Source organism: Strix uralensis, chromosome 4 (assembly GCF_047716275.1).
Source record: "Strix uralensis isolate ZFMK-TIS-50842 chromosome 4, bStrUra1, whole genome shotgun sequence".
NCBI classification, from domain to species: Eukaryota; Metazoa; Chordata; class Aves; order Strigiformes; family Strigidae; genus Strix; species Strix uralensis.
Window position 1 is genome coordinate 20,452,953 of NC_133975.1, and position 12,394 is coordinate 20,465,346.

The 12,394-nt window shown below is 36.8% G+C and overlaps 1 protein-coding gene across 1 annotated transcript in view; it reads right to left on the reverse strand.

The window, feature by feature from the left end:
* The window catches only part of DHX15 (DEAH-box helicase 15), a 49,272-nt gene that overhangs the window by 11,810 nt on the left and 25,068 nt on the right, over positions 1-12,394 (reverse strand). Inside the window, exons 6-11 of the mRNA XM_074865911.1 lie at positions 12,192-12,359; positions 8,065-8,151; positions 6,324-6,473; positions 6,057-6,165; positions 4,705-4,896; positions 1,575-1,697 (exon numbers count right to left, since the gene is read on the reverse strand). Of these exons, the coding sequence (XP_074722012.1) occupies positions 1,575-1,697; positions 4,705-4,896; positions 6,057-6,165; positions 6,324-6,473; positions 8,065-8,151; positions 12,192-12,359 (829 nt within the window). The remainder of the gene's footprint in view (positions 1-1,574; positions 1,698-4,704; positions 4,897-6,056; positions 6,166-6,323; positions 6,474-8,064; positions 8,152-12,191; positions 12,360-12,394) is intronic.

Genomic DNA, 12,394 nt, shown 5'->3' on the forward strand with positions numbered 1-12,394 from the left:
TCAGTTTAAAACCATTACCCCTTGTCCTATCACTACCCTCCAGATAAAGAGTCCCTCCCTATCTTTCCTGTAGGCCCCCTTTAAGTACTGGGAGGCCACTATAAGGTCTCCCCAGAGCCTTCTCCAGGCTGAACAACCCCAACTCTCTCAGCCTGTCCTCCGAAGGGAGGTGCTCCAGCCCCCTGATCATCTTGGTGGCGTTCTCTGGCCCCGCTCAGGCAGGTCCATGTCCTTCTGATGTTGGGGGCCCCAGAGCTGAACACAGTACTCCAGGTGGGATCTCACGAGAGCAGAGTAGAGGGGGAGAATCATCTCTTTCAACCTGCTGGTCATGCAGCCCAGGATACAGTTGGCTTTCTGGGCTGCAAGTGCACACTGCTGGCTCACAGCCAGTTCTCCATCCACTAATACCCCCAAGTCCTTCTCTGCAGGGCTGCTCTCAATCCACTCATCGCCCAGCCTGTATTTGTGCTTGGGATTGCCCTGACCCATGCGCAGGACCTTGCACTTGGCCTTGCTGAACTTCATGAGGTTTGCCCGGTCCCACCTCTCCAGCCTGTCCAGGTCCCTCTGGATGGCACATCCCTTCCCTCCAGCGTGTCGACCGCACCACACAGCTTGGTGTCATCGGCAAACTTGCTGAGGGTGCGCTCAATCCTACTGTTCACGTCACCAAGAAAGATGTTAAACAGCGCTGGTCCCAGTACTGACCCCTGAGGAACGTCACTCGTCACTGCTCTCTACTTGGACATTGAGCCATTGATTGCCAACTCTTTGAGTGTGACCATCCAGTCAATTCCTTATCCACTGAGTGGTCCAACTGTCAAACCCATGTCTCTCCAATTTAGAGACAAGGATGTCATGCGGAACAGTGTCACATGCTTTGCACAAGTCCAGGTAGATGGTGTTGGTTGCTCTTCCCTTATCTGCCAACACTATAACCCCACCATAGAAGGCCACCAGATTTGTCAGGCATGATTTGCCCTCAGTGAAGCCAAATGAGATAAATGAAATAAATTTATCATGTGTGTCTAAGCTACTTCTTGTTGCCGCATCACCCCTTTGCCTCTCAATCCATTCCAAGGCCTTATTACAGAATTCCTAACTATATTAAAGAGTTCAGAATAAAAAGGATTTGGTTCTAGGAACGTATTCTTTCTCCAAATTCACAATATTTTCTGCACTGCTCTCCCTGAAAAATTACTAAGCAATTACGCAGATTTTTCTATAATTAATGTCACATAACAAACTTCCAATATTTCTTAATTTTAAGAATGCTTACTTCCTTCTGTCCAAGGTTACCCAGCACTGATTTAAAAGCCTGGCTCATCTCCATACGCATCAGTTTATTACATCATCCCTCAACTAGGGTGTTTTTTTTTGTTTCCCCCCCAAAAGGAAAGCAGCCCTTAAGTAATTCTTTTACATACTTTAAAAAAAAATATATATTTAACATTACAGTAGAATGGCTCAAAAAACGAGCCCAAGCCTTTCAACTGTCCTTGGAACCCAGGAATGAAAGCTGGCAGCACAAAGCATTACAAATAATTTTGCTAAAACAGGTGCACACTTACTTTGTTTGAAAGCATGGTAGACATTCAGCAACGTCAAATGATCTCCATCTATGTGGGCAAACCTCATCTTGGCTTCATCTGCTGCTTTCTTTGCTTCCGTGGGGCGAACAAAACACTGTGGGACTAAACAAGGTTGGTATGGGCCCAACACAAACGCCCATATCGATGAGTCACGCATTCACAGATAGAGGAACAAGGCCTAGCTAGGTCAGTTCACAGAGCATAGGGCAGGGCAGGATGGCCTCCAACTGCATCTTGGACTGTTTACTACCTTGATTTGGTACATCAACACCTAACCACATCTGTAAGACAAGAGGGTTTCAAAGCTACAGAGTACCTGATTATTTTAATAGAACTATATGTAGGCATCAAAATCTCTAGTCTGAAGGCCATCAAGATTGCCTATGTATACTGGAAGGCTGAACAGGTCTTAGTTTAAGAGCCAGTGCTGATAGCTCTACCAAGAGCTAGTACCCCATGTAACAACACATTTAAATTGCAAATTTACTTTCTCAGAAAGCCTCTATGGACAGTGAAGACAGTTCTGAAACTGTACCACACTAGCACAGTCTAAACAAACATGAATTTTATCACAAGTCTGCTGATAGACAGAACACACTAGTAAAGTCAAGTCCTCTTCCCCATATGGTATTGTTATCAGCACTGGTATACAGAAACATGTGAATGAAGGTATTAATAAGTCTAAAGGTTGTGATGGTAGCGGTAGTGGTGGAAGGTTAAACCGTCCTTTGGCACTACTTGAAATTAAAAAAACTTTATAAAAATTGCAATGTGATGAGCTTTCTCTATCATTATATTTTCTTACATAAATCTGACTCAGTCTGACTTGAATCCAAAAGTCGTGTTTTAACATTCCCTTTCCAAACACAGACTACCAAAGACCACAAATAGTATTGCAGCCAACTTAATTCATGGTCTGTCGACATTCTTAGTTTGTAATATCAATACTAATTCACAAGATGTTGAAAGTGGTTATAAGAGATCTTCACATTAGAGATCTACAGGAGGAAAAAAAATCAGTTTGGTTTTAAATAGATGTAATTTTTAAGAGGTTGAATTTCAATAAAATTAATGCTAAATAAGATGCTACGTATCTTTTTATCTTTTTCCAGCTGCTCGGGACTATATTAGCCTTCTCATCACTCAAGCCGACCAAATCTCATGAGAACACTTCTTTGCATCTCCTTTGTCCCTAACAGATGAGGGCCTTTTTGTGGGGTGTTACATGGTTTTACTTATTTTATTCTTAAACTCCTGTAAAAGCCCCAAAACGCTACATTTCAAAAATACGTTGGGTTGAACACTGGATGGAACTTGAGAAAAACATACACACTGCCAACAGTGAATCGCATGGTAACAAATCAAGAAAGACCAATGCATTGAAGAAAATGGAAATGCAGGTGCCAAATAAACACCCTGTATTTTGGGTCCTGCATTTGAAAACAGAGATAATATAATGTATATTTTAATTTCAAACTCAGACTAATAAAAGCAAATTCCAAATTATTCTATAACTGGCTTAACTCACTGTTTCGAGGAAGTAATAGCACTTTCTACCCCACAGCAAGACACCACAGCTCTCACAAAATGAAGTACAATTATTTAACATTGCTATTCTCTGCTCTTTTCTGGTACATAGTTTTCAGTTCAGTCCAAACAATTAATACATGGATTGCTATTCAGAGCCTAACAATCTTTACGTGGACTTAAGGCACCATAACATACAGTCATGCCACTGGTTTAAAAAAAATGTTTACTTTGCAAAATAGTCCTCCCAAATATTAGGGCTATGGTTTTTTTTTTTTTTAAGAGCAGAACTTTAGTTACAACCCATACACTGACCAGCTTCAACTTTTTTTTTTCCCCAAAAACAACTTATTTATGATGACATTGTGCCTTAAAACAAAAAAAGTATCATGTCTAAGGAAAAGGTAAAGAGAAAAAGGAGTAAGACAAATCAGTTGAAGACCACAGACAAAAATACTAGCCTTACTGTTCTGTAGTAGAGACTGGGGGGAGAGGGGGGGAAGGGATAAGAAAGACAGGCACCAACCTACCACCACCTCCGCAATTAAGCCTACCATTTAATTAAAAAAATTATTACAGTTCTGCCCTGCCCATCTGCTCTGAGTCTGAACAATCATAACTCTGCAACAAACATTTTAGCTTGTTCTTAAAAAACTTTCATATAAATATACTGTAATACTAAACTGAAGCAACAGATTTTACACTTAGCCAAAACATTTTTTTTCTCTATTCAACCAAGTATGTAACCAGTACACCTGCATTGTGAAGAGCCTGCTAAAATAGCACACCCAAAAGACAAGAGTAGTTATGAGTACGAGCATCCCCGTTTTCTTAATAGACTAAAAACTTGCTGCTTGTCCTCTGACAACTAACTATAAAACTAAGTCAGTTCTACATAACTGGGAAATGAAATACGAGGCTTGCTTGGTAACATTTTTCTCTCATCAAGCTCTCTTGACAAGCAGCTCTGCTCTGATGCAGTGCTATTCACATAACACAGCAGCAAAGTACAGCTGTGCACACTAATTCTTATAAATATACATCCTCACCCAAAGTTTCCTTCTTCCCTTCAACAGTAAAGGCTGTTCTTCAGCTTTGCCGCTTAATGACTGAAAAATGTATCATCATTTCATGTACAAGCTTATGGTTTAATATAAATTACACCGTAATCCTTTTGGAAATACTGGGATTTATCAAAGTGCAGAAGAATGCACAATACAAAATAGATTTCACTGCCTTAAACAGAGTTGTTGAGCTGAGATTTCTGGACCAATTATGAGCTAGAAAAAAGCCTGATTTTTTTTTTCCCCTCTATCAACTCAAATATATACACTTTTAACTAAAGTTAGGAGCAAACTGTTGAACCATTTTATGCATGTTAATTTCTTAACATTACTATTCATTAGCTTCAAGGTCTCTACATAAAACCACAATGAATTGGAACAAACCCCTATAGGGGTTTTAAAAAACAATTCTAATTTTATTAGAAATATATTTATATTATGTTTTTAATGTGGAAAACTCAAATTTTCCCCGAACTGAAGATCTGCATTTTGCTTAGCATCTCTTTCCCTGCTATTACCTGACAACATGGCAGTAATAGATAGGACCTCATTAGAACAGTTGTAGTCACAACTTGCAATAACCATTTTAGCCAGTTGCGGGTCCAATGGAAATTCAGCCATCATGGATCCCAACTCAGTCAAGTCTCCATCATCATTTAAAGCAGCCAGATAATTCAAAAGCTCTAAGGCTCTCATCAGAGTTTCAGGAGCTGAAAGGAAAAAGAAAGTGTTTAGGTAGGCACATTAATCAAACTGCTCTGAATAAGCAAAAAATATGGAAGCACAGACTATTAAGCGCCATATTTCTTTTCATTCTCCATTCCACTGACTTCTAAACACAAAACTGTTACAAAATTAAATTATATACACCCAGACATGAACGGACTGGGGGGTGGGGAAATAACTTATGTAGAAGAGCTCTTAACTGGATCAAAAACTTTGATTATTTGAAGATTACTGCTTTTCAAAATTCAGACAGCAGTGATATTGTGAAATATTCAGTATCATAGTAATATCACTTCCCCGCCAATGCACTGATGCATTTTCCCTTGTTCCATACAAAATAGATCAATACAGTCCTAAAAATCTCAGCCACATCTTCAGATACCTATAGTCTTTAACAAATCTGAGCCTGTAAGAATGTTCTCTTAATCCTGCATTCCTCATAGCAAGGGTATGTTACACCCACAAAGAAAAACAGAAGGAAATCCAAAAGCCTTCCTGCTATCATACATGCTGCACAGCACAAACAATACAACTGTTCTGTAGAGTTATTTAAGAGGTTACAGATTATAAATGACATTTTTATTTTAGGTGGGAAAAACCAACCAACTCTGATGTATTTATATATGGCTGATCTATGTTTTTAATTAGCAATATAATCCAGTTATTTTTAAAACATATATGAACATTTAGTGCTGTTAGAAAGGAGATGCACATTATTAACTTTATAGTTTGAGCCAAAACATGTGTTCAGCTTTAAAAATGCTAACCAATTTAGTTACATACAGTACTTAACTGATGCACAATCAGAATGTGTAATCTAGGTGGTAAGTTAAAAAAAAAATCAAATAATAGATTTTCTAATACCCACAGAGGATAAGACAAAATTGCGGGCATGAGGCATTCAGTAGATTCCTTGGTTCCATTAAATGCTGTTGTGCAGAGAGAAACATAAAAAGCTTGCATTGGCAAGACAGAGCAGTGTAATTTCAGGATAAACAAAACACATTCCTTACATATTAAATAAAAATGGTGAAAACACAAAATAATTTATCCCATGTTGTTACTATATAAAATAATCACCACAGATTTCAGAAGTCAAAAAACACAACACTTAAAGCAGACAAGATAAAACAGAAATAGATACCTGGAGGATCCATAAAATCAAAGTGCACCAAATCATCTATACCAAGCTTCTTGAGCTGCAATACTACAGATCCTAAGTTTGACCTCAAAATTTCAGGGTATGTGTTGTCCTAGAGGGAGGGGAAAAAAGAAAATTTAGGACACTCATTCTTCTGAACACTTTAAACTACACAAGCATTTCAATTCCAATTTTGCTTGGTAGCATACCACTCAAGTACAGGTATCGATCAGATGTTCTTATATACACAATCTAAAATAGCAATCTTACCTGCATTTCAGTTTTGTAAGCCTTCTCTGTATAAAGCCTGAAGCACTTGCCTGGTCTAGTACGACCAGCACGGCCAGCTCGCTGCTGAGCAGAAGCTTTGCTAATCGCAGTCACCAAGAGAGACTCCACTCTAATACGAGGATTGTATACCTATTTGAAAGTGGAAGCAGAGCAGGAAAGAAGGAAAAGAATGAACATCAGTCACAGATAAGACAACTACCTAAAAAAAAAAAATAAAGACTGCTTTAAACTTATTTTCAAGTACAGCTTCTGACGAGGAAAATCACAAGTCGTATGTATCTGAAAGAAGAAAAAAATTGGCTACAAAAGCCTCTGGATCAGTGACAGAGCTTCAAATACAACTGCCTAGAGAACAGCATTTACTTTTTATTCGTTAACAACTCCTGCCAGGCTCCTATCCTCCTTAAATGTGTGTATTTTTTTGCTAAGATTTTCATGGCAGAAGGAACGTGTCTTATTTGTTCTATAGTGCGCTAAACACACTCTTGATGCCCAAATAATTCCACGGGGAAAAAAAAAGTTGTCTTGATACAACTGTAAGGTTGAATAATCATGTTCTAGAGGTCAGAAAAATCTAACATTAAGGTTGAACACAACTGTAAAAGTCAGACCAGTGACAAAGCAAGACTGTATTTCAAGGGTACATACAGACTGTCACAGTACAAAATATATGCTGGAATTTACTGTAAAATTTCCATTGCAGTCACACATAAACAGCAGCCTTGTCAATTTAACAGGGCTCATGGAAAAGAATATACTGTAAAAAAAAAAGCCACCACCCAAAAACAACAACAAAAAACCCCCCACAAAACCAAAAAACCCAGTAGTTAGTAGTTTCAGTTGAAGATGTTCTCTGGTCCATGGTTTAACACCCTCCTGGTGTGAGCAGGTATAAAACATGTACAAAAACTTTATTTCCTATGACAGAAGGTATTCTTCCAGTATAATAACTACTTGTGAAAAAACCTCAGCCTAAATGGTGAGTGAAACTTGTGTATGAAGATGCACTGACTGTACTCACATTCTGCTGTAGCTTTCATTTTGCAAAAGTTTAAAAGGCTGACAATGTATACAAGTATTAAAGAAAAAGTGTAAAAAACCAAGTTAAAGACAATTGTGCTTAGTGAAAAAACTAAATGTAGATTAAGAGGTTTGTATTTTATTCTTTCTTCCATTATTGGGTTGACTGTAGGATAACTACTTCAGTTCCTCTGAACATCCCACGATGTTCCAAGAAGCACAATACAAGCTTGATGACAATCGTCAGGGCTGCAACAGTACATGATAAATACTGACAAGAAACAGTACTACCCTAAGTTACCATTTTCTACTCTAACATGACTTAAAAGAGGTGGCTTCTAGCACCTTTTAATTTACTTTCATTGATTCCTTGGTTTTACTTGAGCATTGAGAGTAGAAAACCACTTTTTCAAAAATCATCTAGGAAATCCATATTCTAGGCCTGACTCAAAATCCACACATTTCAATTTTTTTGGGGAAAAAAAAAAAATTATTCTGCACTGTGCTGTTCTGGACTGCTCTAAATAGCTGAAGTTTACAGACTAAGTGCAAACCTACCATAAGTTAAAAACAAAACAAAAACCAAGGTCCAAGATTTCAACTGGGAAAAAACCTATCTGTTTACAAAGGGAAGAGTTACTTGAGCAAACCAGATTCCAGTATCTTTCCGACTATAAAGAGGAAACAAAATAGTATTTACCTTCTGTTTTGCAAAGCCAGGATCAATCACAAACACAACACCATCTATTGTTAATGATGTCTCAGCAATATTAGTGGACACAACAACCTGTCCAAAAACAAAACAGTAAATGTAACTACTTTGTCCTGAAGATGAAGAGCTCATTCTGTCTCTGCACCAAGAATTTTCAGCAAACTTCCCTTTACTTCATCACTAACTACCAGAGCTGTGATCCAACATTTTTACAGAAAGATCTGAGACCAACCAGATGAACTTCTAGTGAAATCAGAGCAACTTCATCCACTGTTTCTGCTCCCCTATATCTCTATTAACAACATAACAAACGTTAGTTTTCAGAAAAAGAAACAAGATCAAATATTTTACTAATGAAACCGCTATTCAAATTTCTCTCACATCTCTAGTACATAATGACAAGTTACACTGGATCCCTTAAACATCATCTGTTAATTCCAGCTTTTCAACTTTTTTTAAAAGCCTAAACAGGGCAAACTCATTAAATAATATTAAATCAAAGGTTATATAACTGTACCAGCACAGCATTCTTTTACTTTGTTTGGAATAAAGCAGTTATCAATACACTCTACCTAAATTCCTGAAATATATATATATTTAATTTCAACTTTGTCTTTTTTAATTACCAGATACTCAAACAGCTTTACATATTTTTAACATTACATTCTTAAAATTTCTCTAAACTTTCTGAAGGTTAAGTCTCATACAAAAATTAAAGCAAAGGTGATATCCGAGTTCTGAGGCTCAATTCACCATCATCTGATGTCCAGAGATGTGGTGTAACCGTCTACAGGTATCATTTGCTCTCATTCCAACAGTGACCACATTAAATCACATTATTAGCAAGTTTAATCAGCTACCCAGAAAAGACCCAAAACCCATTCAGCACTTCATCAAAAGTACTTACCTCTTGCCTCTTAATTTCAGAGGATTCTGTCATCATTGTTTGCAGTTTAGCAATTAGAATTTGAGACACCCCCAACAATTTGTTCAGATTACCATGAAGCCAGTGCCTGGACTAGATGGATAATCATGCCAATTTCTCTTTCTCCTGGATGATCACTTTGTCAGTCAGCTACTTACTAGTCTCTGCTAGTCTCTTCTTAAGTAGACTTAGGGTCTAAGCCTACCAAATGCTACTATAAATTGAAAGCAATACTTTAGTGGAAAAAAAAAATTGAAATTAGTTTAGAATTATGGTGTTCCACCCTAAAATGTTATGCTACTTCGAACTCCTCATACAGAAAAAAACCATCCTGTACACCTTTCATTCACAGGTAACCTGCACAGATTAGCCATATAAAAGTCACAAACATCAATGCAATTAAGTGCTGACATAAAAGCACAATATATTTTCATTAAAAATTTGCAAGTCATTAAATATGCAAATTAAACTAGCACTCCCACATTAAAAGGCTAGTCAATCCACATTAGGCTTGCTGTTACAGAGTCTCTATCTAAAAATACACAGCTTTTTCCAAGTCTGCTAACATACAGAAACATCCACACCCAGAATCTTCAAATACCAATTAGAGAGCACCATCAAAAGGTTTTGTTCCTGCTTTTAGTCAGAAATTTCTGTTAGGACTCTTCAATACCAATAACTCAACACTATTAGCATGGTTAGTCCACAAAGGTCCAGCCATTTTAACTTTTACTTGAATTTACTTAACTTGTACTTGAATCAAAAAGAACTTTCCAATGGTAGAAGGAAAAAAGTTATTTACACAGTGGATTCTGTTGTATGTACAGATCTCATTTGTTAATGTCAATGTCACATTGCTTAAAAACCATAATTAAGAATGTAAAAACCACAAGAAATTTAAGAAAAAGCTTTAGGAAATTACATCACAACTTTCAAGCCTAAATCGAAGTACAAAGGTACTTGGAAATCAAACAAGTGAAATTAGCGCTAAACTATGTAAAATAATAAATTGTAACTAACTAGCTTTAACTGCAGTTTTGCAATTACTGCAATGGTTACATTAATGTTTTTAACTATCAGATGCTTAATATCTTTTTGATAGTTTGATATACCAAAGAGTTTTAGAGATTAAACAAGTTACTTTGAATATTAAAATATACATAGTATCTATATATAAAAATAAATCTATACTGCTTATCTATTAACTAGTAATGCTTAAGGCTCCTGAAACAGAAACTAGAACACAGTTTGGAAAGGGATAAGATAGGAAAGGGGAGTAGAAATGCTCCTTGTTAAGTCATCTTCATCTTCCTCCACAGTATAAATGAAATACTCTGATTAACTGCAATTAGTAAAAGCTTTTTTTTAAAAATCTTTAATCTTAAACCTTCTTATAATAACTAATCTTGTCTAGCACAAAAAAAAGTGCTAGAGTTATCAAACTGTATCAGTACTAGCTGTTACCCTCACTACTACTGCAGGGTGCCACACAACTTCCAGTACCTTACTTTTCTTTCATGAAGTTAAAGCTCAGGAGATACTCAAATACTGCACGCGCTCACTTAGTTTTTATGACCATTAGAGCCTTTGAAATGATTCAGACCTCCTGCTAGCTCTCTCTCCTCAGCACTTCTAAAAACTAGGTTCAACTCCCACAGGAGATTGTGTGAAAGCAGACATTTTGTAAGATCAGGGAAGTACAGCAACACATGGTACTACTTTACATATCTTGATCACTAAGACCGACACTAAAACAACATTGAAACAGATTTACACCACACACAGACATTTTCACTCATTGCTAGATTTGTTATGGAGATAAAAACCAAAACAGGGAAGGCAGAACATTTAAAAAGAAAAAAAAACAAATGTAATGGCTTTATAGGTCTGAATGTTGCTTACATAATTTGTGCCTGCTTTTGCCTACACTTGCTATCTTTCTAGCGTGGCAATTTTTCTTGCAGTAAAATAGTTGCTACACTGAGAGCATGTTCCTTTTAGACACTGGTACTTGCTTTGTCAGTTCAACATAATGAAAGCTACACATTGCATCTGTTATCCCCTTATCAAGAAAACCAGAAACCGCCTATTTTGAAGTGAAGTTTTAAACATGAATGAAAGTTTAATGAAATACGCAGCCATCACTTGTTCATCACTGAAAAGCAATTTAATTCATTCAAGTCATTTGCTAATACAATCTTGTTGCAGCATTAGTTTCATGATTTCAGATTGAATGCTTTCTGCAATCAACTTTAATAGGAAAAAGAGGATCATTTCACTAAATTTATTAAGTGATATATTCTTCCAGAACACTAGAAAGTTGTCACTGGTATTCTACATGCATTGTGCTGCACAAAAAAGCAAATAATCAAGGAACAAACCCTGCCTAGAACAGATAGTATGACTCAGTTTTGACCTTCAAAATCTTAACTTTGTGATCGCTACAATTTCATATAGCATTAGTTTAACTTGAGGAAGCTCTATTAAGACTCCTTTCACATGTTCAGTTTTAGAAAAATAACCACTTAGTTTCTAATGTGGTTTAATCAAGTTTATGTGAGGAACTGAACTATTAATTTTAAGAAAAACATTCACTAGTGCCATTTCAAGTCTTCCAGTTTCTCAATCTATTTTGCCCAATGAAAGAACCTCAATTCCTTGCTTACTACTACAGAAAACACGAACCTCCAACATCAACATACTTGCTTAAACATGCACCTTTTCATAAACCTTGAGAAACAGACAACACCTGCCTGCTAATGTCCCTTGAAGACAGTACATTTTGTTTCAAAAAAAAAGTGCCACCCATGTCTCAGAATAATTACTTACGAAAAAATTCTCACCCCTCCACATAAATCATGTGGTAGTCAAATTCAGTATTTAATCTGATTTACCATATTTCTCATAAGAAATCTGAACGAATGCCACACCCAGTCAAATCAAATTGATACTAGAACATTCTGGCCTTACAGATGGAAACCAGAATTGTGAATTGCACTAAGAAACAAGCTCCAAGTTATTTAAAAATCTTAATGTGATAAAATACTGGATTATTTAGGCTTCATCAAAAAAAACCCCTTCTACTTGGTGCTGTCCAAATATACTTAAGACAGCTGAAACTCATTTAACTGCCCACACAACCATGAGTAGCTAGTTACTGAACAGCATACTAAAACAGCGTACTATTTACCTTTCTTCCTATTGCTCCATTTTGTTTTTTTGGTGGGGGAGGTTCAAAAATCCTTTGCTGTTGCTGTGGAGGAAGGGTGGAATACAATGGAATGATCTTGATGTCACCAACTTCAGGGCCTAAATCATCAATTTCACGTTTTATCCTCTTGCAGGCTTCATCAATCTCCTGCAAAACAAAAATACTGGTTAAAAGATAACACC